Genomic DNA, 26,256 nt, shown 5'->3' with positions numbered 1-26,256 from the left:
TCTAGGATTAACATAAATAAAAAAAGAAGTTATTGATAATAAGCACTCTTAGCCAACCTGTGGATTTGAGGAGCAGTTTTCAGTCCAAACATTTGAATATTAATCCTCTACTATTTTTTTGTTCCAATTAATTCCAACCAGTTATCATAATTGTTACTAATATGCAGTTTTGGTTTCTAATTTTTCTTCAATCATGCAGAATATTCAAGTGTTGTCATTATTATTCTTTGTAATTACTTGTATATATTTATATTCTCTTCATCAGTAAATAAAGTTAATAGAATTCTCTCAACAGATTGAGAATATCCCATATTTCTTTAGGGCCTTACCTAATTTTCATTCAGAGGTGTCCTAGGTTGCATATATGTTGAGAATATCCCATATATTCTCTTCATCAGTAAATAAAGTTAATAGAATTCTCTCAACAGATTGAGAATATCCCATATTTCTTTAGGGCCTTACCTAATTTTCATTCAGAGGTGTCCTAGGTTGCATATATGTTGACAATAGAGGTGGTAAATTTTGCAGAGTCCAAGGTCTAGAAACCGGGAATATTGGTTAGTATGGGCCAGTATTTACTGGTCAAACTACTCAGTGCCATTTGATACTGGGCTTATTGCCTGATATGATAACCATACTGATTGTGCTGCTCGGACTATAGGGTTGGATTCACTTCTCTATGGTCTAGGTGGCACCGACAGTCAAAATTGTAAACCTTGGTAGAGACATTTTAAGACTGTGGCATCACTTGTTTTGAGGAGATACTATATGTATTGTACATTTCAATGCTTTTCCAGGTTTCATTCCACAAAGGCATAAAGTAGAAGTTTGACTCTTGATATGTATTTGTCTCCAAGTCCTCCTATCCTTGTGTTTATCCTCATGGGCACCTAAAATAGTGTGAGAGAGCTAAAGAATTTTATAATTCAAAGAAGCTTGACAAAAGAATTTTCATGCTTCTCTTGCACATAGAATACTCGAGTTCACTTTCATTCCTGTGCTGCAAGGCCACTCAGCTGGTGGGGATACTAATGAAAGCCCTAGCCTTCCTTTGCTGTGAGAGAAAGTGTGAGAGTACTTCAAAATCTATGAATAATCGCCGAACAACCATGCACCATCACCACTGGTGCTATCGGTGCTGTCAGGTGGTATTGCTGCCTGGGCATTTTCTAGGTGCCACTAATGCCTGGCCTAGTGCGTACCATTGCCTGATGGGTACCACCTAGGATAGGCCTAGCCCAGTTCGGGCTTTTTGAGACTGTTGTCCATGTTTCACACTTCTTGAAGTCTTTTCTATGAGTTGAATCTCTTCGGAGATCATTTTGACTCCGTAATCTGCAACTTTTTTAAAACAATTTATCTTGCCAACTCATTAGTTGAGTTATTGATCATCAAAATATAGGAGTAAACATGTCATATGCTATGTCTTGTCATGTGTCTTCCACAGTTGTTCCATGTATAGATACCTAGATTTTATCTTCTATAACTTATTCCCCATGCAACCTAGGTCTTATGTTCTATCACTTATTCACCGTCGAACCTAGGTCTAAAGTGTATTTTTATTTGGGTCGACTAAGTACCCTTGCTCATGCCAAGATATTAGGTTCAATTTCCATGTCAAATTCCTTTTATTAGAACTAAATCTTAAGGATCACCTCTTACTCTCTTCGTGTCACAACATTACTACTTATTATCTACCTTGATTATTACATTGGCAAGTGGAGAGTCATTTGTTGATCTCATTTTATGGGTTTGAAAGTCCATAGTTAATCCACGTACCCTTAAACCCATTAATCTTTCTTGATTGTCCTGGATCTAAATTTTCCAATATAGTTACTATGTTTGAATCAATTTAAAGGTCATATCCTAAGATCTGTTCATTATTCTGTTTGAGAATGAGTACTTAGCATAAATTTAAACATGTTAATCCTTAAGTCACCCTTTCTTGTCATGTACAGAAAATATCAAGTTCAAAAGCCTGAATCAACTCATATGCAGTTAAATAGGCTAATTGATGTTCTTTATGTTTTTAAGATCTCCAAGCAACTTTTCTTACATTGGCCCATATCTCACTGGACCATTTTTTATATAGTTATTATGAATTAAAACCAAAGAACACTGTTTCGGGTACCAATTTTGGGTGCTAGGGGTCTATTCATCGCCAGATCAGTACGTACTAGTGACTCAGAACAAAAACGGAGAGTGGAGTAAAAGGAGAAAGAGGAAGGAGGAGGAGGAGGTGGTGGAGGAAGGAGGAAGAGGAGGAGAAGAGGTGCGTTTCCCAAAAGGTGATATGCTACAGAGGATCTCGGGATGGGTCTTGTGCGAGTATGAGGAGATGCAATTAGTGTAGAAGATGCAAGTCTTTTTATATGGCTGAATCGGACTGCCCTAAATGGGGGCCATCCATATACCAGTTCAATCTCAGACTGGCAAATACTACTACTCGTTTTGTACTAGTCTGGGCGAAATGGCATTCTTTGATTAAAACTATTTAAATCAGGTTCACATGGTGTAGGTCAAATTCACTACTACAGATGATTGTATCTTTAGATTCATTGATTAGATTTGATGTTGGATATAAGTCCTTACTCACTAGCCTCTTCCCAAGGATCGAGGTACTAGTACAAATTGTGAAATGTGCTAGCTATACCGCATTCCACTACTCGTACCTATGTCAAGCATGTACTTGATATTGTGGTCACAACCTTAGCTCAAAAAATGACATCAAGATAGTCTTAGAATGCATTATATCATCGTATGAACTCTCCACATCTTCATGAAGGTTAGAGTTCCTTGTGTGCCGCTATTTTTGAGATTGTAAAATGGTATACTTCAGAGTGATAAATGGCGTTTTGCCTGAACTAGTACGAAATAGGCGCTATGTATCGATCTGGGCATTAACTGGTACATGGACCGCCTTCAACTCGGTCCACCCATACAAAAGAGAAAAAATTTCCCAACGCTAATCACTTCTCATTTCTCGAGCACGCAGCCTTCGCTTCTCATGTAGCCGCGACCTCCGTTTCTTACTGTGACTGACCTCGCTTCTCACGCAGGCTATGACCTCACCACACACGACGACCTCCGCTTGCAGCGATCTCGCTGCACATCGCCACTACGCATGGTCTTTGCCTTAATTGCTTCTCAGGTATGCCTCTTTTCTTTCCTCGTCCTCGATTATCTCTTCTTCCTTGCTCCTTCCTACCTTCTCCATCGCCCCTTCCTCTTCTTCCTTTTCTTCCTCTAAAACAATGGTACATATTGGTGTATCGACACATGGTACACCAATATTGATCGGTATGTATCAGTCTGACTAGATCACCAAAACGAGTTCGATGCTTGAAAAAACGATCCTTGGTTCAGAGTATTAGATCTTTATTTGTAGTTTTCATTAAAGCCTTTTTAGGTCTTTCTCCACCTGTCACATTCCACCAGTAGTAATCATTTTACTTCTAACTATTGCGTTTGTTGGTCTCCTTTGTACATGTTCATACAATCTTAGACGATTCTCCTCATTTTACCCTCTGTTGAATCGATACTTAATTGTTCATAAATAAAAATATTTTTTTAATCTTTCCTTGTAACTTCACATATCTGCCTCAACATTTTCATCTCAACGACACAAACTTTTTGTATGTTGTGTTTTAACTACCCATCATAGATCCATAAAGCACTACTATTCTAAAGATTGTCTTATAAAACTTTCTTTTATAAGACAACTTTTAGAGGACTTTAACATTGTGGGTAAGTGGCTTGGTGTCGCGGAGTATGTGTGAAGGTGTCTGCTAGTTTAGCTAGTAAAAACTTTGGAAGTTTATTGCAAGGTCTTGAGCTCAAATTCTACCTACGCCACTTACTCGTTACAATTTTTTTTTTTAACGTTAAAGGTGATGACCACACAAGACTCTTGACATCTTTGGCTATTTTAAATTTTAAATTATTATTTTTTAATCTATGAATTATATCTTTATCAATCGCTCCACTTCGTTGAATAGTTGATCTAAGATATCTAAAACTTTTATTTAATGAAACTTCTTGTCTATCCAATTTAGCTATATCCTTTCGTTTATTCCTAATATTACTAAAATTGCATCTCATGTATTCAGTTCTAGTTCTACGTAATCTAAAATCTTTAGTTTATGAGAATTACATCCATAACTCAAGCTTAGTATTAGATCGATTGAGACAATATCATTGATAAATACATTACTCTTACTAGAGTGTATTCGGTAAATGAATGGAATATTTATTATCAATGTGAAAAACGTAAGGGATCCTTGATGTAGTCTAATAGGAACTCACTAGACAAACTCTATGTAGTTCTAACACTAGTAGTTATATTATCATACATATCCATTATAAATTAATATAATTAGTCAATAAATCATTCTTTTCAAAAATATATCATGATAAATCTTTAGGAACTCTATTATAGGCTTTTTATAAATCAATAAAAGTCATATAAAAATCGTATGCAAATCTTTCTTTTTATCTCCATACTTTTCATTTAATAAATAAATAACTTCTTTTATTGATCTTCCAGGCATAAAATCAAATTAATTTTAGGTAAGTAAGTTTTAGAAAAAAATCTATGATTATTAAATCTACAACTATTGTCTATCGCTAAAGCTATCATTTGTAGAATATTCATTAAATAATTTATAAAACTAATTTCTCCATCTTTCTTCAATTTCATTATCATTAATAAGTATTCTTTGATTATCATCTTTAATGCATCTAATATTAACTAAATCCTTACACTTTATTTTTCTAGTTTTAACAATTCAATATGTATTTTTTTTTCCATCCTTAGTTATAAAAATTATCATGTTTTATATCTTGCCATACTAACAACTCTTTTATCCTCTTTTTTAGATTATATCTTTTATTTTTTCTCATTTTTTATAATTTTGTCAATATTTAAAGGATGATCTTTTAGTATTAATAATTGTTTTTTGAACTTCGTTACACCACCAACTCTCTCATAAAGCTATACCTCTACCTTTAGTTTTACCAAAAACCTCTTTTGTTAAGCTCATATTTATATTGGATATTCTAAAGAATATTAATATTATCCCATCTAAGTTTCAAGTTACATATATTTCCATCCTATTTTTAAAAATTTTATAATATTATCTTTAAAATTCCATCATCTAGTCTAAATTTTTCTAATATCTTTTTTCTTTCATGTTCTACAACAAAAATCTAATACCATCAACGTACATTAATTCCTCAAGCTTACACTGGGTATAACTTTATAATTCTTACATATAACTTTATCTAACTTTCTAGCAGTGATTTAAAAAGCGCTAGGCGCCAAAAGGTGCCAAGGTCCAAAAACGCCCGAGGCGCTAAGTGCTCGCTCAGGCGCTCGCCCGAGCAACGCGAGGCGCTAAAATATAAAAAATATATAATATAATTAATAAATATAATTATTTAAAATATTAACAGTATTGAAAATTAATAATTTCAAATAAACCTAACAATATTAACAGTATACTGTATACTGTTAACAGAATGAGAAGAAGGAAGTGTAAGGGGGTGCTGACTGAGAAAAGAGGAAGCGGCAGCGGAGTGTAAGGAGGCAGCAGCAACGGGAGTATAAGGAGGCAGAGGCAGCGAGAGCGGCGAGCAGCGATAGCGGCGGCGGGAGTAGGAGCGAGAGTGGGAGCGGGAGCAGGAGCGGGAGTGGCAGCGACGAGCAACGGGATCGGGATCGGGAGCGGCAGTGGCAACGAGGGTTAGGGTTGGGTTGTCGCTGATATCGGTTTTAGTTGGTTCGATTGAACCAACTAACCACCGGAGACCGAACTAGGATCGAACCAGACCTAAAATCCTAGTTCGGTCGCCTGGTTTAACCCAGGCGCTCGCCCGAAGCGCCCAGCGCGTGGGCTCGGGTGAGCGCCCAGGCGGCGCCTCTTTGAAGCGCGCCGCCTAGAAGTTTAGCGAGGTGCTCGGGCCTTGCCTCGCCTTGCCCGAGCGCCTAGGCGAGCGCCCGAGCGCCTTTTTAAATTGCTGCTTTCTAGTGCGAAGAAAAGTCTATTTGACTGCTGTTGTGACCACTCTTATTAGCAATTAAAAGCTTATCTCTCTTTTTGATGTGAGTATTTATAATCTTGAGATCATATGAAGTGACAAAATTTAAAATCACACCATCCTTTATTTCTCTCTTTATAACCAAAGCTCCCATGTATCTCTTTAAATTCATCATATATTTTTCAACATGACTATTCAAATGTCCTCCAATTATAAGTTTTTCATACATAGCTATTCGTTGAATTATATCATTGAAGTTTTCCTAAAATTCCTTTTCGATACTTGAGGGCATAAACACTTGTTCAAAACCTCTTCTCCTAAGACAAATTTTAGAATTATAATTTTATCTTCAAATCTTTTTACATCTACAATATTGTTTTTAAGATCATTACAAATAATGATTTCTACATCATTTCTTTCTTTTAACTTTTTCAGTATACCAAATTTTAAATATAGTACTATCAATTTCTCTAGACTTCTCTCCTACCCACTTAGCCACTTTACTAATAACACGGGGTGAAGCTGAGCTATGGCAAGACTTGTTTCATAAATTTGTTGGAATAGTGTTTGATTGGATCATCATGGATGGTGTCACCTCTTGTAGGTCTTTATGTGGATTGACACATCCCACAATCAAACTTTCTCAGGTTAGTCCCACGTTAAAATCCAAGATTATGGTTTCCTGTGGTGAATTGGTGAGGGTACTGATTTGAGTGAGATTGTGATGCCCAAACATCCTATAACTGAGAACAATGAGGTTATAGATGTACATTTGGGCATAAAGAACCTATGGCTACTAAGTTCTGAATTTGCATCATATGGCAATAAGGTTTGTTTCATGCAAATTATTAGTCTAAGGGGCGACTTAGATGTTGCATATTACTTTGATTTGTGGTTTAAAATTTTGCCTGGACTGGTACATGACAAGCAGTCTTTATAGGACCAAAGACTCTTTGACTAGCCTGGTTCAGTATCTAGGCTACTGCTAGGTAACTTGCATTAATTGGGTTATAATCCAGTTCAGGCCCGGTAAGGACTGCAGTAATTGCACCTGAGATGTCAGAACTGGACTTAATTTTTTGTTTGTTTTGATAGTTGTCATTGTCTTTTTATGTTCTCTCTCTCTCTCTCTCTCTCTCTCTCACACACACACACACACACACACACACCCAGTTTCTTGGTGCCACATGTTGCTTGTCGCTGCCCTCGCCACCTGCCTCTCAGCTTGGTACATCTTCTCCTCTCCTGTTCCTCCGCTTCTTCCTCCCCTTATCTCCTCTTAGTCCGGTTCTCCACGTCTCTTTTGCCTTCTCTCCTCTTCCTCCCTCCTTGGGGTGCTGATGATGATATACTGTGTTGCCATGCCAATGCTACCAGTCTGCCTAGGGACTGGTACGAGTCTGGTAATCAAAATTTTTAAGACAAGCTTTTACTTAATCAATGTGAAAAGTATCATCATTGGACCAAATTCATCCCATACCTTTTAGCTTGAAACCTTGATCTAATTTGGAATAATGTATAACAATTATAAATAGGCAAAAAATGTACAATCATCATGTTAATCCTCAAGATAATAGTGATGAAATTGAACATTTCAAAAGGCGGTGATAAGACAACTTGTGGTTAAAACTTTAACATGCTTGATATTACAGAATATCATTTTCATCGTGGTGACTTCTGACAACTGAATTCTATTTTTTTGTGTAGCCTGGTCAAATTGCAGAGGAACATAGGCAGATGATGATGCCAGAACTTCAGCTGCAAGTCTCACAAGCGAATGGGCAGTCTATTTCTCCTTTCAGTGGAATGAGTGCCTCCTTTTCTAATGTGACGCTTCCTGCATCTGTTCCAACATTTTCGATTCAACAACACCAACAGTCTCATCAAATGGTGCAACAACAACATATGCTTGGAAACCCTCACCATCACATGCAAAGCACAAGCCACTCCAGTCCACAGCAGCAGGCATATGCCATGCGAGTTGCTAAAGAGAGACAACTGCAACATAGGATAACACCTCAATCCCAGCATATCAATGGACCAAATGCAGTGACACCAGTTCAAAATAATTCACAGATGCAACCGCAATCCCAGTCATGTTCTCCTGTGACTCCAGTATCTTCTTCACAAGGTCAACATAAGCAGCAAAATTTGTTGAGGAACCCACCATCTGGAATTTCAAATCAGATTATGAAGCAAAGACAACGGCAGGTTCAACAACATCAGCCAAGGCAACAACAGCAGCAAAGACAACATACACAGCAGCAGGCCAAACTTATGAAAGATTTGGGCAGAGGGAACATGTTAAATCATCATAACATATCAGCAGATGCCTCCCAAATTAGTGGCTTTTCAACAGCTTCTAAGAACAGAGTTTCTGATAAACATCTGATGCATCAGGGCCAAGGTGTTTTTCCTGGTAGCCCATGTCTGAACCCAAGTTGGCATCAATCTGGAAGCCAAACAAATATCTACACTCATCCACTGCCACAATCAACAAAGCAATCGTCGCCAATGTCTGATACCTGCAATCAAGGCTCAGCTCCGAGTTCTCCCAGCCATAACATCTTAGCTTCTCAGCAAGCCTCAATTCCATCTTCGATGCCTTTGCCTAAACAACATCAGCAACCACAGCAGCATTATCTGAATCAGTCTCATCAAAGCATTCAAAGAACAGCGCTGCAGCAAAGCCGGCAGATAAATCCCAGTGGTAGGATGCAATCATCAACTGATCAGAGCCAAATCAATCAGATAGTTCCGAGTGCATCAATTCCTCAGTGTACTGATTCAGGCACTTCTGCTTCTGCGGTTTCATCTTCCACCCTGTGGAATCCAGAGCCATTATATGATAAGAATGCACCAACAACGATAGCTAATGTGGCTAGCTCACCACAGGAAAATTTAGTGGGAAGTGAAGCTTTAGTGCCCTCCTCTGGCCAGGGCCTGGTACCACCACAGCAATTGTCAGCTGGCGTGTCTGAGCATGGGCATAAAAGCGGGGGACAGTGGCAGCATCAGCAGCAACAGCAGCCTCATCATCAGCAGGAGCAGCAACATTCTCAGCATCAGAACCAACAAATGGTTCAAAGTGATTTGTATGCATGACCTTCAAGCAGGGGACCAGGGTAATTCAAGAATAGTACTTGGACCAGCCATTTCCAAAGCAGTTCCCAACTTCTTTGTAACACTAGTGTACAGGTAAATATGGATACCACGATACATTGTCACGTTATTTCATTAGCTATCTTGATGTTTGAAATCAAAGCATATAGGAAGTCCATACTTATTACAATCAATTCAATCCGCTCAAAATTTGTGTTGGAACCAGATATCAGATGATGGGAATGCTAGGTTAGCAAAATACATTAAATTCATTGGACACTTTAATATATTTCATCAACTAATAGGAGTAAGGAACTCAAATGATCAGAAAACATAATACATGTGGAAAGGTCTTTTGGCTTCTCCAGGCTTTTGGTTTAATTTTAGAACAAGACATACTTTTGGTTGCATATTATAGTTCTGTGAGAACTCATGACAGCTATAATAACATTTATTATAGATGCTTTTGTTAGAGATTCTGCTCATGGAAGTCTCCCCATTGATTTTTTTTCCTTTATCCTCCTGTGGTATACAACCAGATGTAGTAAGAATCTTGCTTGTTCATGCATTTCATGCGTCTACCTGCTAGTGTTTTTGGTCACTCTTGTTGGTCATTCAGAAATCAATTCATTGTTGTTGGTCATTCACATTCTTGAAAGCACTTGGGGTAGGCAACTGTCAAGAACGGTCATCGCGCACTCGCAACAACTTCGTTCAACGAATTGTTCGTCGCTTTTGCATGCTTGAACAGAGACATGGCAGCTTGTTTTGCCTTGGTTTTGTGTGTTTTTACTTGTAAAAATACATGTTCGAACAGGTTGCAGTGCACAGTGCGATCGCTCACCGCGCCGGGCCAAAAAGCCCCAAAATGGCTCTATTTTCACGTGCTGCAGGCTGTTTTTTGCAGCCTACTGCAGCGCGCGAAATGTCAGTCATCTCAGCTCCTTGGAACCCCCTGGGTGGCACAGGGCTGGATGGGGCTTCGGTATATTGTCGGGCGTTGAACAATCTTCACAAGTTCGCACGTTTTCTTGACGGGAACTTGCCTTCGCGCCCGGCACCCGATGAGCAGCTGTTTGTGGACTTGCAGCTGTTCATTCAACCTTCTAAAGTCCTTGTTTTCCTTCTTTCTCTGTTTTCTCTCATGCACGCAAGGTGCTCGTTGAATTGTTTGTAAAACTTCCCTCTTCGCGAGACGTCGGGACTTGTCCGTCGCTCGTTCTTCGAACTAATCAACTTTCTCTTTTACAGGTCCTTCAGGACCTGAGTGAGGTTGCAAATTGGTTGAGCTTTGCAGACGCATATCGCAAGGGCGTGTCGAGACTTAGGCAATTGCAGCTAAGTTTGAGAAGTTGGCGCAAGGGTGCTTCGTGAGTTAGGCAACGCAAACTAAGTTCGCGTCTTGGCCGCAAGGGTGCCTCACGACTTAGGCAATTCCAGCTAAGTCCGTGACATTGTGGTATCAGAGCGGACAAGCAATTCGAGCAAGCAGCGAAGGAACTTCGCAAGCTCGTCATGGCAAAGCATCGTGTTGAATCAAGCAAGGTGGGGCAAGCCGGACCTTTGCACCAAGCAGTCGCAGGTGGGCTGCAAGTGCAAACTCGCTCTCATGTCGCTGGAGTCGCTTTGGAGGATCGTGGCAGCGAACATGATGAGCGAGAAATTGGCTACTCTCTGCAAGCGGAGGAGGCACAATTTGGAGCGCCAACCGGGAAGAAGAGCTATAAGGAGAGACTCACAACGGCGATAACCCGTTTGGATGTTCTTGAAGTGAGCTTAGAGGAACTCTACCAAGGCCAGCGAAGGCTTCTTGGGGTAGAGAGCTCGCAAGAAGAAGCTGAATCTCGAATTGACAAGATCGAGGCCCTAGTCGATCGACTGTCGGACGACACCAAAGACTCCGTGCAACATCTGCAGGAAGTTGTGGCAGAACTCACTTCTAGGGTGACCATACTCACAAGGGCACTGAATGCGGAAGGAAGCAACACCCGCGTTGCGTCGCCACAGAACTTGAGGGCAACCGAGCCGCATTGTTATGGAGGTGCTCGAGATGTTAAAAAGCTCAAGAATTTCCTGTTCGACACGGAACAATACTTTCGAGCTACGAGGTCTGATTCTGAAGAAACCAAAGTTTTGATAGCAACTATGTATTTGAATGAGGATGCAAAACTTTGGTGGCGAACCGGTTGAGAGGAGATCCAACAAGGTTGGTGTTAGGTGGACACATGGGAGGACTTAAAGCGAGAGTTAAGAACTCAGTTTTTACCTGAGAACACAGAGTTCGTCGCAGGGAGGAAGTTGAGACAACTCCGCCAAAGTACTTCCATCCGAGACTACATGAAGCAATTTTCTGCGCTAATGCTAGACATATAGGACATGCTCGAGAAAGATAAGCTATTCAGCTTCCTCGATAGTTTGAAGTTATGGGCTCAACAAGAACTGCATCGAAGGAATGTCACCGATGTGATCTGGGCAATTGCTGCTATAGAAAGGCTGACCAACTTTGTTTCCTCTGAGGACTTAGGAAAAAGAAAACAATCTTCAGGAAATCGGCCTCCAAAATATTCTCGAGGGAAGGAGCCCGGAGGCGAACAGAGGAAGAAGAGTTCCCACAAAGGGCCAAGCTCAAAAGGCAAGGCCTCGAAACCTGGCGGATGCTTCTTGTGCGGAGGGTTGCACATGGTGAGGGAGTGCCCACAGAAACAGGCACTCAATGCTTTAACAGCTTTCATCCATCCCCCCAAATCAAATAAGGGCAAAGTCGTCGCCCTTAGTTCAAGCAGTTCAGAATCTAGCAACGACGATGAGGAGTTGCAGGGTCCCCGAATGGGAGCAATGCGTTTGTTAAATGCATTGCGGGGTCAAGTGGGGGAGAACATAAAGGCAAAGCCATTGAAAGCAGGGAGTAGCGAGCTGATGTACGTGGACATTAAGCTCAATGGCCAAACAACCCGTGCAATGGTGGACACCGGAGCTACCCACAACTTTATTGCCGATCGAGAAGCAAAGCGACTTGGGCTGATCTTGAAGAAGAACCCAAGTCGAATGAAGGCAGTGAACTCGGAGGCCAAGCGAATCTCCGGATTGGTAAAGGGAGTTCCTATCAAGATCGGAACATGGAGCGGGAGCACAAATATGATGGCGGTGCCACTGGACGACTTCTAAGTGATTCTTGGAATGGAATTCATGCACGCGACGAAGTTGGTGCTAATGTCGTTCCTAAACTCCTTATGTATGATGGGAGGTGACGACCCCAGTGTGGTTCTCGTCTCTTAGAGAGGAAACAGGGAACCCCAACAGATATCGGCATTACAATTGAAGAAAGGGGTACGAAAAGACGAATTAACATTCGTGGCTGCTATGAAGCTAGAGCCACTTGACGAGAAGGCCATTCATGAACCTGTTGTGGTGGCGAATGTCTTGAAGGAGTTCACAGATGTTATGCCACTTGAGTTGCCGAAGACTCTAACGCCACGCAGAGGCATGGATTATCACATCGAGCTGGAGCCAGGAGTGAAGCCTTAAGCGAGACCACCCTACCATATGCCCCCTCTAGAGTTGGAAGAGCTCAGAAAGCAGTTAGGTGAACTGCTAAGCGGTGGTCTCATCCACAGTTTTAAAGCACCCTTCGGAGCTCCAGTTCTTTTCCAAAAGAAACAAGATGGGAGCCTCCGACTATGCGACGATTATCGAGCCCTCAACAAAGTGACGGTGAAGAACAAGTATCCTATCCCGCTCATCGCGGACTTGTTCGACCAATTGGGCAAAGCCAAGTATTTCTCTAAACTTAACCTCCAGTTGGGGTACTGGCAGGTGCGCATTGCTGAAGGCGACGAAGCGAAGACTACCTACGTGATCAGGTATGGAGCGTTTGAGTTCTTGGTGATGCCTTTCGGCTTAACCAACGCTCCAACCATGTACTGTACTCTTATGAACCAACTATTCAAAGAGTATTTGGATAAGTTCGTGGTCGTCTACTTGGACGATATTGTCGTCTACAGCCAAACGCTCGAGGAGCATATCGAATACCTTCGGATAATTTTTAAGGTTCTCAGGGAGAACACTTTGTTGGTGAAGAGGGAGAAGTGCTACTTTGCTCAAACGAAGATCTTGTTTTTGGGGCATCGAATCAGTGATGGCTCCATTTGGATGGACCAATCAAAGGTGCAAGTAGTTGCGGAATGGCGAACCCCAAAAAAGGTGCCAGAGTTGAGATCTTTCCTTGGTTTCATTAACTACTATCGACACTTCATAGCGGGGTATTCGAAGCTTGTAACTCCACTGACGGAGTTACTGAAGGAGCAGCCTTGGAGGTGGTTTGACAAATGTGAAGCTGCATTCCTAGATCTGAAGGCTGCTGTGTTGGAAGAATCAGTGCTCAAATTGCCGGACTATGGGGAGCCCTTCGAAATCCATACAGATGCTTCAGACTTCGCTATTGGGGGAGTACTCATGCAGGAGGGTCATCCAGTGGTCTACGAGAGTCGCAAGCTCAACGAGACCGAGCGACGGTATCCGGTGCATGAGGAGATGACAGCGGTGGTCCACTGTCTACGAGTTTGGCGGCACTACCTTCTTGGATTGCGATTTGTGCTGAGGACAGACAACATCGCTTTGAGTTATTTTCAAACTCAGAAGAAACTCTCCCCAAAGCAAGCACGATGGCAGGACTTCCTAGCTGAGTTTGATATGACAATGGAGTACAAGCCCGGAAAAGCAAATGTCGTGGCCGATGCATTGAGCCGGAAGGTGGAGCGAGTGAACGCCATACAGTTGGAGGGTAGAGGCCAAGCAAGTCAATTGCACTCCAGCTTTCTTTCCAGGATTAGGGATGGACTGTATAGTGATCCCCAGGTAGTAACCCTGATGCAGCTCATCAAAGAAGGCAAGACACGATGATTTTGGGCCTAGGAGGGACTCGTTTTCACAAAAGGGAATAGGGTTTATTTTCCTCGAGTGGACAATTTGAGGCGTAAACTCTTAAGAGAGTGTCACGATTCCCTTTGGGCTAGACATCCGGGCATTCATAGAACCTTAGCTCTCGTGGAGAGGACCTTCTACTGGCCGAAGATGGGGACTGATGTGGAGGAGTATGTTCGAACGTGCCTCACTTGCCAACAAGATAAGGTGGAGCAGCGGAAGCCGGTGGGGTTTTTGGAGTCGTTGCCCGTACCAGAAAGGCCGTGGGAGAGCATTTCCTTGGACTTCATATCAAGCTTGTCGACAGTAGGGGGACTGTGATCGATACTCGTAGTGGTTGATCGATTTTCAAAATTGGCAACTTTCATTGCTGCACCCCTACACTGTTCAGCAAAGGAGGCGGCCAAGTTGATGATGAAGAATGTGGTGAAGTATTGGGGAGTCCCGCATAATATTATCAGTGATCGACACGCTCGGTTCCTGGGACGATTCTGGACCGAGCTATTCAAATTGTTGGGGTCTAAGTTATACTTCTCCACAAGCCTCCACCTCTAGACAGATGGTCAAACCGAAAGGATAAACTCTCTCCTAGAGCAATATCTTCGGCACTACGTGAGTGCCAACCAACGAGATTGGGTGAAGCTGTTGGACATAGCCCAATTCTCGTACAACTTGCAGCGGAGCTCTACGTCCAACAAGAGCCCCTTCGAGATCATTACAGGACAACAACCGTCGACTCCTTACACCCTGGCTATCGGATACACTAGGAGTAGTCCGTCAGTATATCGCTTTGCCAAAGAATGGCATCGAAATGCAGATATTGCGCGAGCTTACTTGGAGAAGGCGGCCAAAAAGATGAAGAAGTGGGCCGACTTGGGAAGGTGACCACAAGAGTTCAACGTCGGTGATTTGTTGTTGGTGAAGCTCCAACCAGCATCACTCCAATTCTTTAGGATTGGTGCGCAAGTATGAAGGGCCCTTCCCAATTATTAGTAGGGTGGGCAACGTCTCCTACAGGTTGCAGCTGTCGGCATGGCTTAAAATTCAAAATGTTTTTCACGCTAACTACTTGAAAGCCTACCACTCAGATCCGCAAGATGCTTCCCGAAGTGTTCCAACTCGGTTACCCCCCACTAGAGCCTCCTACGAGAAGCGAGTTGAAACCATTCTGGCGGATTGCAAGATAAAGTTACCCAATGGAGTTGAGCAGACCGAGTACTTGGAGAAGTGGCGAAAGCTTCCCCGAACTGAAATCGGTTGGGAGCCCGAAGATGCCCTGCGACATGAAGAAACAATTATCAACAACTACCAACAAGCGTCGACGAGGGCGTCGACAGTTTAAGTGGGGGAAAATGTCACGAATGGTCGTCACGCACTCGCAACAACTTCGTTCAACGAACCGTTCGTCGCTTTTGCATGCTTGAACAGAGACATGGCAGCTTGTTTTGCCTTGGTTTTGTGTGTTTTTGCTTGTAAAAATACATGTTCGAACAGGTTGCAGTGCACAGTGCGACCGCTCACCGCGTCGGGCCAAAAAGCCCCAAAATGGCTCTGTTTTCGCGTGTCGCGGGCTTGTTTTCTGTAGCCCATTGCAGCGCGCGAAATGTCACCCATCTCAGCACCCAGGAACCCCCCCGGGTGGCGCAGGGCTAGATGGGGCTTCGATATATTGTCGGGCGTTGAACAATCTTCACAAGTTCGCTCGTTTTCTTGACGGGAACTTGCCTTCGCGTCCGGCACCCGGTGAGCAGCTGTTTGTGGACTTGCTGCTGTTCATTCAACCTTCTAAAGTCTTTGTTTTCCTCCTTTATCTGTTTTCTCTCATGCACGTAAGGTGCTCGCTGAATTGCTTGTAAAGCTTCCCTCTTCGTGAGACGTCGGGACTTGTTCGTCGCTCGTTCTTTGAGCTAATCAACTTTCTCTTTTACAAGTCCTTCGGGACCTAAGTGAGGTTGCAAATTGGCTGACCTTTGCGGACGCATATCGCAAGGGCGCGTCAAGACTTTGACAATCCCAGCTAAGTCCGAGAAGTTGGTGCATGGGTGCTTCGCGACTTAGGCAACGCAAGCTAAGTTCGCGTCTTGGCCACAAGGGTGCCTCACAACTTAGGCAATTCTAGCTAAGTCCGTGACACAACGGAGCCCACTTGAATGAAAACGGAGCAGAGTATAAATCAATGATATTCGGCCCAAACTTTTGTGTGCTTAAATTTTGCCATGCCTCACCTTATCCACATCATTGTATGGCTTCTAGCCTGTTGTCAGAATTTCTCCAGCTTTGTTGTTATGGCTATTTCTATAAACCAATCACATAATCTCTTTTATTACTAAGACCAAGTGTTGAGAAGGTTAATGAAGTTGAGATAGGATCTCTAGATTTTGGATAGTCAACATGAGGTTCATATGGCTAAGAGCCTACAAATTCTTTAAAACTTGCTTAGAGGATATTTTCAGGTGAATGGTCTAGGCAAGTCGAAGTGTTATCACGAGGCAAGGAAGTGGAACAAAAATGCAAAGGATAGGCAATTCAATGACAACATGATAATCATTTGTCACAATAACTGATTACAAGTTCAATATGTAAGCTAAAATGAACTGTTTTTATGCTAGTTGCTACCTTATGGGTTCAATGTGGCATGGAAAAAATTTCTTATTTGCTTTGCCTAATTTTGCTTCATTCTGTAGATTTGCAGGTAGTGAAAGATGAGGAATACTACCTATGCTTTTTTTCATTCTCATTTGGAGCTCATTTCAGTGACCTAAAGGCCAGGTACAGATTGCTTCCTTGCCTTCTCTAATGTAGGCTTCACCGCACCAGCTTAACAAAAAGCCTCTTGCCTTAAATCTAGAATTTGCATTGTCATTGTAAATTCTCTTTGTAGTTATAGCCATACTTGGGCTTATGTAGTAAATTTTTTGCCCATCACATTCTTGATCATGTAACGCAGAGAAAGGATTGTGTTGGTGAACCTGCGTCTGAGTTTGCCAATTGAAATTTGTATAGATGTGCTTGTTCTTTTCTCGCTGATAAATTGTAGTAATACAAGCTAGTAAATGGAAAGTGCTCCGTAAATTTTTTTTTTCTCTGACAACCTAAGTGCAATGCCTACACATTTATAATGATTGTCATGGCTTTATGCCCTAAAGGCTCCTAATCAACCAGTTTGCGACCGTGCCAATGTTGATTGGGTGTCAGTCAATTAGCGTCCTGGGAAATTGATTAGACTCTATCAATTCATTTTGAGTCATAAGTCGATTGCTATCATTTTGCTGGAAAATAATTTGATTGTCTGCAAGCCACTTGCAGTAGGGATGTTTTACTTGGAATGCAATACGTTTGGTAATTAGATTTGGATATATGAATTTGTTCATATGGGTTCCACATGAACAAGAATAATTATCAAATAAGTTTTAATGTTGGGTAATCTTCTTTGGGTAAATTCCAACCTAAAGAATTAATTGGGTTAAATATTTGGCACCACCAACAGGAGGATGATCTGAAGCTAATTGACCACCATCAGGAGGCGTAGGCGGCCTCGTAAGTAGTTCTACATTAGGCAAGGAATTATCTCTATGTTAAGAGACCAGGGTGGGAACTCAAGTTGCTCTCTCTAAAAGCATTGCTGTTCTCTTAGATCTTGACAAAAGTAAATTGCGAAATTATCAGCATATGTATGCATTGACTTTTTGGTAGAATCCTAAAGAGTCAACTACTGTTTCTTTCGAGTACACCAACATGCATACTTTTCACCTGTTCCTTTGCTGCAACGGGAACAATTTGATGGCCTTGGTTGTTGTTTCTTTAGGGAAATGGATTGCCCTGTCACGTGCAGCAATCCATCAAAATCACTGATCCAGTAGCTTAATACTCTTCAAGCTGCAAGTCAACAGATCTTAGGAGGAGCACAAGCCTCCAAGCCAGCTGCGCAGAGAGAGAGAGAGAGAGAGAGAGCGAGCCTCTCTCTTGGCACTACTGTTGCGATAGTGTTGGGAGAGAGAGAGAGAGAGAGAGAGAGAGAGAGCGAGCCTCTCTCTTGGCACTACTGTTGCGATAATGTTGGGAGGAACAAATCCCTATCCCTCTTCCATTTCTTTCATTATCCACGATTCTTTTGACCATAAAGTTACATGGTGGAGGAAGTAAATAAACATGACCGAGGCAACGGCTTCACTCTATGACTACAAAAGCACACCTCCCAAAGTAGCGTAGGTCCCCTTTCCTCATCTCACCCGTTCAAAACAAAGGAAACGCAAAAAAGTGACGTGAAAGCTTAGAGAGACACTCCCTAGTCCTCGGCACAAAAGAAGCATTGCCTGTATTAACTAAAACCTTGGCTTTTCTCAGCTCTCTGTCTTCCTCAGTCTTTCCCTTCCCCTTCCCCTTCCCCTTCCCCTTCCCCGTCCTCCTCTAAGAAGAAGGAAATGGAGGAGAATGGGCTGCGTTCTTCCCCGCGTTTAACTCCAGCCACTCTGCTGCTGCTATTGCTACTGCTTGTGTACTGTAACTTTTCTTCGGTGGTGTCTTCTTCTACTACTGCTGCTTTGGAAGGGGACCTCAGTGCTCTGCTGGAGTTCAAGGCCGCGTGCGACTCGGGCGGGAGGCTGGCGAGTTGGAACCGGTCCGACCCCTCGCCGTGCGTGTCCTGGCACGGGGTCACCTGTGCCAGGGGCCGGATCACTCGGCTTGTCCTTGAAGACCTCGACCTCCCCGGCCCTGCCGGCCTCCCGGCCCTCACCCGTCTCGACCAGCTCCGGGTTCTCAGCCTTAAGTCGAACCGCCTCTCTGGGCCCATCCCCGACCTCTCGCCGCTCTCCGCCCTCAAGCTTCTTTTCCTCGCCCACAACGAGCTCTCCGGACCCATCCCCCCGTCCGTCGCCTCGCTCACTCGCCTCTACCGACTCGACCTCGGCTCCAACAACCTCACCGGCTCGGTACCGGCCTCGCTGAACCGGTTGTCCCGCCTGCTCACCCTCCGGCTCGACTCAAACCGGCTGTCCGGTCCCATCTCCGGCCTCGTGCTACCCCGCCTCCAAGACCTCAACCTGTCGTCGAATCTGCTCTCCGGAGCCGTGCCGCCGTCGCTCGCTGCCTTCCCCGCCGCCGCATTCGCCGGGAACCCAGCCCTCTGTGGCGGGCCCCTTTCCACCTGCCGCGACGTGGTCAGCAATCCCAGCCACCCCTCGGCGAGCGCAGCGACCCCCGTCCCCTCAGCCGCCACGGTCGTAGCTTCCTCCTCGTCCGCCAAGCCCGAGGTCGCTCCTCCTCACCATGCCGCCGCCGACGCTGGTCGCGGAGGTATGAACAGGGTGGCCGTGGCGACCATCGTCGTAGGCGACTCGGCCGTGCTCGTCCTCGTCTCCGGCCTCCTCTTCTGCTGCTTCTGGCGCAAGTTCGCCGGAAGGAGCCCATCCCGCCTCCACGAGGGGGAAAAGATAGTCTATTCCTCCGGCCCCTACGCCATCCAGGGCAACGCAGCGGGCGCCACCGCCGGGGGCGGATTCGAGAGGGGAAAGATGGTGTTCTTCGAAGGAACGAAGCGGTTCGAACTGGAGGACCTCCTCCGGGCCTCGGCGGAGATGCTGGGGAAGGGCGGTTATGGGACGGCCTACAGGGCGGTGCTCGATGACGGCACCGTGGTCGCCGTCAATCGCCTCCGCGAGGTCCACCTCGGGGGCAAGCGCGAGTTCGAGAGCCAGATGGAGACACTCGGGCGCTTGCGGCACCCCAACCTTGTCTCACTCAAAGCATACTACTACGCCCGCGACGAGAAGCTTCTCGTATACGACTACATGCCCAATGGCAGCCTCTTCTTCCTCCTCCATGGTCTGTAACCTCCATGCGTTGTCTTAAAAATCTGGTTTTCTTCGACGATGCGTTAAAAGATCGTTCTTTTTAGGGAACCGAGGGCCGGGGAGGACGCCACTGGACTGGACGACGAGAATGCGGATCGCGTCTGGGGCGGCGAGGGGATTGGCGTTCATCCACCAGGCGAGCCGCTCGCCGAAGCTGACGCACGGCAACATCAAGTCCACCAACATCCTTCTCGACAAGGAGGGCAATGCACTGCTCGCCGACGCCGGGCTGGCCCTCCTGGGAACGGGCGCCGCGGCGGCCGGGAGGGCCAACTGTTACCGGTCACCCGAGGCACCTGTCGACGGGCGACGACCATGGGCGTCGCAGCGGGCGGACGTGTACGCCTTCGGGGTGGTGCTGCTGGAGCTGCTGACAGGGAAGCCGGCTGCGAACGGCGGGGCGTCGGCGGTCGACCTACCGCGGTGGGTGCAGTCGGTGGTGCGCGAAGAGTGGACGGCGGAGGTGTTCGACCTGGAGCTGATGCGGTACAAGGGGATCGAGGAGGATATGGTGGCAATGCTCCAGATCGCCATGAGCTGCAGCGCGATCGTCCCTGACCAGCGACCAAAGATGAGCAACGTGTTGAAGATGATCGAGGACATCCGTGGCGGCGGCGGGGGCGGCGGAGACGTCTCGTCCTCTCATGATTCGTTCGACTCGGTCTCGGACTCGGCTTCTGGATCCGACGCGGCCTAATAGCCGTCGGATGATGAGTAATAAATAATAGATGATCGTGGTACATATATAAAATGAAAACCTGGATTCCAAATGTTGTGTCCTACTCAACGGACGTTGTCATCATCCTCTCCATACGATTTGATGGATGCAGTGCAACATCTTTGGATGCCGAGGAAGCCGTATCATATTCCGATGTGGGTTGTCTCGTAGGCTCTGGAGTGGTCTCCATCATGGTCACAGCAAAGAAAGAGAAAGCAGTGAATGCTGCAGCAGCGGCAGCAGAGTGATGTCTATGGGAAGTGTGTCAGGCTTGTCAGCGCGTAGCGTGACTGCGTGGAAGTTGCAGGACCTTTACCACGCGTCTTTGGTAAGTCCAAGCATTGAGCTATTTGTGCAGGTTACGTGAGATCGAGAGCGGAGAGCGGAGAGCGGAGAGGCGGAGAGCAAGATGGTACCGACAAGAGGAAGGGACAAGAAAACGGTCTCCACGGCGAAACGGTATGATGGTGGATCGAAGATTAGCAGTGGTTGAAACATGAGCTGCAGCAATAATGATACTACTCGTCATGGCTTCTGTAGCGGTTTTGCCGGTCTCTCCTTATCCTCTTGTGGGGGACAGGACGTAAGAAGGGGATTCGCGTCAGCACACGTCTCCTGGATACTTGTGCTGACTCGATCGTTTCTTCACGGTTGATGGACGTTCTTCGACGATCATCACAGATCTCATCATTCAACGACATCCTTGGATCTTATATTGTAACATCCGTTGAAACTCATCAGCCCTTACAGAGAGAGATCTCATGTTGTTGACCCATTCAACAATTATGTGTTTCATCGACTTTCCTCAATCGAAACAGAAGAGGAATTTGTTTCAAATTTAGAATGGAAGCATTGAAGTGTTTCTAAAACATCTTTTGATGATTATTATATCATCAAGAACTTGGTAAATTATAAACAAAACTTTATTCTCTTTTTTTTTTCCTTTGATTTTCGTTTTGAGTTTTTTTTTTTGTTTTTAATTTCTCTATCCATTGTTCTTTTTTCTTTTTAAACTTGTTTAATAAATCAATCTTCTATCAATCTCTGTGTCATGTTTGTAATCTTTTCTCGTACTCTCCTCGTATCTTCTTTCATTTCCACGTATTGGAATCTTGACCAAACAAAGTTGGTTAGAGATGTTATTGTTACTCTCTTTAGCTAATTTGGAAGTATAGTAATTATTATATTTTTCTACAACCATCATTCCAATTTACTTTCTGTATGATGGTGACTGTCAAATGATCTCATTAATTAATTGGAAAACTCACTTTTCTATCATATCTAAATGGCATTAGGGGTGTCAAGTTGGTCCCTCCTTTGGAGATATTCCCGGAAAACTATTTTAGATTACGATGAATTCTTTTTTAACACTTTGATTGAGATTGCAGTCATTGGTTATATCTTCGAGTCGAGTCCCTTTTGAGCCACAACATTGTGACTGATTATATATATGATATTTGACCAGCATATTATATTATTTGATATTTATTTTTAATATTTATTTCTTACAAGGCATTTCTATCCATCAAGGGCTATTTATATATATTATAATATAAAGTGTGGTGATAATTTCAAGTTTCGTGGAATAGATATATATATATATATATATATATATATAGAGGAATATTGGAGACGATAGATAGATAGATAGATAGATAGATAGATAGATAGATTAAAAAAGCTAGCTAATAATTTATCATAATAAACATCGAAAACATTCGTGATAATTAATCACATTTGTTGTACCCTTATTTCTTGGCTTGCAGTCGCGTTGTCTGAGCACTGCCGGTCATCATCATTTTGAACTCCTCGAAGCTGACGCATCCATCGCCGTCCGAGTCGACGGCTCCGATCATCTGTATGCACTCCTTCATGGTGCACTTCTCCCCTAAGCCGTTCAACACCTGGTGGAGCTCCTTCGCCGTGATCCGCCCATCGTTGTTCAGATCGTACACCGAGAACGCATCCTTGAGCTCCTCCTCTGTGACACCACCGCCCCCGCCATGGCAGACTGCAGCGAACTCTTGGAGATCGACGAAGCCATCGCGGTCGGCATCCATCTCGGCGATCATGTCGCGGATCTCGTCGGGTGAGGCGTCTGATCCGAGGGCACGGATGAAGCCGGACAGGTCGGCGGTGGAGATCCTGCCATCGCCATCTACATCGAAACGAGCGAAGATTTTCTCCAACTCTTCCATCCGGAGGAAGCTGAAGGAGGACGACCGCGAGTGCGAACGAGAGGATGACGGTTTCTGTGGTTTCGCCATTAGAGTGAGAGAGAAATGTAGCGAGCGTGTCGTAGGCTTCGTTTCAAGAGGAGGAAAGAAGATCATGAGGGAGTCGCTGTCACATTGCGTCCATATTCATGGAATTTGATAATATTTACTACTATATATATTATATTATATTATATTATATTATATATATAGGAAAATAAATTAATTAAATGTACAGTATATTTTTGCTTGAAATCTTTGAGGAAAGAAGTAAAATATACAGAATCAATTATACCATCGGAATATTCCTTTCATAACCTTATATATATATATATATATATATATATATATATATATATATATATATATATATATATATATATATATATATATATATATATATATATATATATATATACTGTTGCGTACATGATGATACCATGCGAATGAACAGTAAATAGCAAGCATAGGGTGATTCTACAAGAATGCAATGAATTATTTGCCGGTGGACCAGTACAGGTTTAGTGGGATAGGAAAATAGTGAAAGTAGAAAAGTTTTAGGGATATGAATTTGTTAATTGGCTTGGAATCAAGCATTCCATAAATACAGTCCTTACTATTAAAGGCCAGAGGTATTTTTTTTAAAAAAAGGAAAAATGGTAAGCCTTAAAATTTTATTTAATTGAAATGTGATGCAACTATTAAATTTTTATATGTTCTTAAGAAGAAGAAGAAGAAGAAGAAGAAGAAGAAGAAGAAGAAGAAGAAGAAGAAGAAGATGATGATGATGATGATAATAATGATAATGATCAGTGTTATTTTTTTAAAGATAAACTTTTTTTTCGAGAATTCACCTTAATAATTATAATAACAATAACAACAACAACAACCATAATAATAATAATAATAAATTTTCTTAGTTTCCATAAAAATAATACTAATAATTCAACAAAACTAAAAAAAAGTTTAAAATAAAATTTAAAAAATAAAAAATATTGAAAATAGTTACTCGGTGCTTATATTATATAGGAGGCTAAAGTGTATTAACATATTTATACTCAGTATAATAGTTACCATATGAACTATGCAATGTGAAGCTACCTTCTTTCAATCATACACAAAATTGATATCATACATAGTATAATAGTTACCATATGAGCTTTATCATATCACTCACTATATCACGGAGCCCTTGCCATAGATGTCTGAAAATTGCATTTTATCGTTTTTTCTTGCAATGGTCATTATCACAATGACAGATTGAGAGTTTTGTCCCTACTTTATATTTGCATTAGCGTTCACTCTTGTATTATTTAGCCAACCAAACGATTTATTGTTATCCATTTAACCTTCTATTATGATCATTAATTTTCATAACTCGTAACTTTCTTTATATATTTCCTTAACTAAATATTTAAATCATTTGTATATCCTCTCTATTAAAGAAAGCCTGAGGCAACAATCTTAAATGATTTCTTAATTACTATTAATTTTAAGCTTAAGTGGAAAGTACCATAGTTCTACTTTCTATATATGAATTATTGTCATTCTGTTTTTAATATTATTGTTTGAGTTCTACTTTCTATATTTCTCCAAAATGATTGTCATTCTATTTTTAATATTATTTCTTTCTCTATGCTTTAGTAGTGCACCGACAAGATTTAGATTTAAACAATATGAGCTAATTATATATTATCCATTTGTAGTTAGACTTCTTTAGTGTCTGGATCTTTATATTTCAAAATTTTACATTGAGATATCTATAGTTATAAAAGTAAAATATTTAACCTCATTTATCTTAACACTATTGGCTTTATCAATAGAAGATATAGCACATGACAGTACATATATAAATGACACAAAAAAAAGAAAGGCAAAAAAATAATCTCAATGATGGTAAGGGACGGTGGCACTATGAGTGAATGTTGTGGTGGTGATTAATGGTACAGTGATTGGCCTTATCTATATTGATCTGAATATCGATGACAAAGAAGAAGAGGTAAAGTGATGAGGCATCTGCATTAGCATCGGAGGAGGAGGGAGATGAGACATCTACAACGACGCTGCACTACTTTGCCTTATCTTCCTCCTTTGACGTTGCTTTGCATCTACCTCGGTGCCATATGTCAATCCTAGGATGGTCATTTCATCTAGTTGCATAACGAATTCGAGGAAGAGATAATGGGCAACAAGAAGAAGGGAGAGGTTGTGAGCGAGCTTGACAAAGATGCACACTTGCTTCAAGCTCTTGAGCTTTAGTCAATGTGCGAACGACATGTATGCCCCGGCCACAGCAGTATAGTCATTGACCTACTTCTGGATCAACTTCATCTGCAACTAGAGGAGATCCGATTGCATGACAAGGACTGATTGCTGCACAAAATGGAAACTTGAAGAGTATAGATCCAATGACGGGAGAGACAACAAACCCTCATCCTCCTTCCCGCTTACCTTTGGTGCCGTTGTGGTGGGGTAGAGTGTCAAAAAGATGGTAACAATGGATACTATGAGCGAGACGATGAAGAAACGATGGATCACCATATTACGGTTAGCCTTAAGATTGGGAATCATCATTTTGGCTAGGGTTTCAATATCGATCGGTCGTATCCTCTCTACCTCACTAGCCTCCTCCTCCTCCTCCTCCTCCTCCTCCTCTCTCATCGTCGTCAATGACGTAGTTCTCACCTGCCTCCTCTTCCTCCTTCGATGTCGATACAGATGCAGAGTGGCTCTGGTAGAGGAAGAGGAGGCACAACAGTACGACATCGATGTAGATGCCTTACCTCCCTTTTCTTCCTCCTCCAGCATCGACACAAATGTCTCACCGCTTTGCATTTTCCTCTTTGTCGTTGATGTTCGGATTGATATCGACAAGGCCGATCACTATTGTTGTTGTCGACCACCCGACCATCGATGGTGCCATCGTTTGCCATCACAATTGATATTATCTTTTTGCTCATTATTTTTGTATCATTCATACACATGCTATCACGTGTTTTATTTTCCATCGGTAAAGCCAATAACATTGGAATAAACGAAGTTTCTTTAAAAACAAACCTGCATAAAAAGAGGATTAGCTAGTTAGATCAACAACAACATATTTAAAAGTTACTTTCCTAACTTTATTTCCATTATTTTTACATTAGACATACTTATGTAGATTTCTAATTGAATCGGAATACCCTTTCATGTTTTCCGCAGCAATGTTTTACGAAAGAAGTCCCAAATAAAAACTTCATACAATTCATAACCATACACAGAGCAACAGGGAACATTTTTTATGAGTCGCGCAACCATAGTTTTGCAAATCATCAAACAGTTAATACTGCATAATAAGAAGAAAAATAGTATGGCAACGACTTTCTTTGAGAAATTATTACATAATGCTTCAAAAAAGTAGTGATCAGGT

The 26,256-nt window shown here is 42.7% G+C and overlaps 3 protein-coding genes across 12 annotated transcripts in view; 2 read left to right on the top strand and 1 right to left on the bottom strand.

Moving 5' to 3' along the window:
* Positions 1-17,152, top strand: part of LOC135583326 (chromatin modification-related protein EAF1 B-like) — a 38,510-nt gene extending 21,358 nt beyond the window's left edge. For all 8 annotated transcript variants that reach the window (XM_065089984.1, XM_065089983.1, XM_018820754.2 and 5 more), the window contains 2 exons: positions 7,747-9,237; positions 16,746-17,152. In XM_065089984.1, coding sequence (XP_064946056.1) covers positions 7,747-9,144 — 1,398 coding nt within the window. In that variant the 3' untranslated portion in view covers positions 9,145-9,237; positions 16,746-17,152. The remainder of the gene's footprint in view (positions 1-7,746; positions 9,238-16,745) is intronic.
* Positions 17,153-18,167: 1,015 nt separating this feature from the next.
* LOC103971364 (probable leucine-rich repeat receptor-like protein kinase At1g68400) lies at positions 18,168-21,440 on the top strand. 3 transcript variants are annotated; one of them, XR_010481168.1, is made up of 3 exons: positions 18,168-19,884; positions 19,958-21,090; positions 21,172-21,440. XR_010481168.1 is itself a non-coding variant. In XM_018820196.2 (3 exons), the coding sequence occupies exons 1-2, from the start codon at positions 18,483-18,485 to the stop codon at positions 20,608-20,610; spliced, it is 2,055 nt and encodes a 684-aa protein (XP_018675741.2). In that variant the 5' UTR covers positions 18,168-18,482; the 3' UTR covers positions 20,611-20,650; positions 20,744-21,440. The 3 variants fall into 3 exon arrangements, 2 of the variants coding, with proteins under 2 accessions (XP_018675741.2, XP_009383640.2); XM_018820196.2 differs by having other exon boundaries at positions 19,958-20,650; positions 20,744-21,440; XM_009385365.3 differs by having other exon boundaries at positions 19,958-21,440.
* Positions 21,441-22,379: 939 nt separating this feature from the next.
* Positions 22,380-22,918, bottom strand: LOC103971371 (probable calcium-binding protein CML18). Its single transcript, XM_009385374.3, has one exon. It carries the CDS (start codon positions 22,896-22,898, stop codon positions 22,380-22,382), a length of 519 nt encoding a protein of 172 aa, XP_009383649.2. The 5' UTR covers positions 22,899-22,918.
* Positions 22,919-26,256: the final 3,338 nt, after the last annotated feature.

The sequence above is a fragment of the Musa acuminata genome, chromosome BXJ1-11, assembly GCF_036884655.1.
Source record: "Musa acuminata AAA Group cultivar baxijiao chromosome BXJ1-11, Cavendish_Baxijiao_AAA, whole genome shotgun sequence".
Classification (NCBI taxonomy): Eukaryota; Viridiplantae; Streptophyta; class Magnoliopsida; order Zingiberales; family Musaceae; genus Musa; species Musa acuminata.
This window is presented reverse-complemented; position numbering and strand designations above follow the sequence as displayed.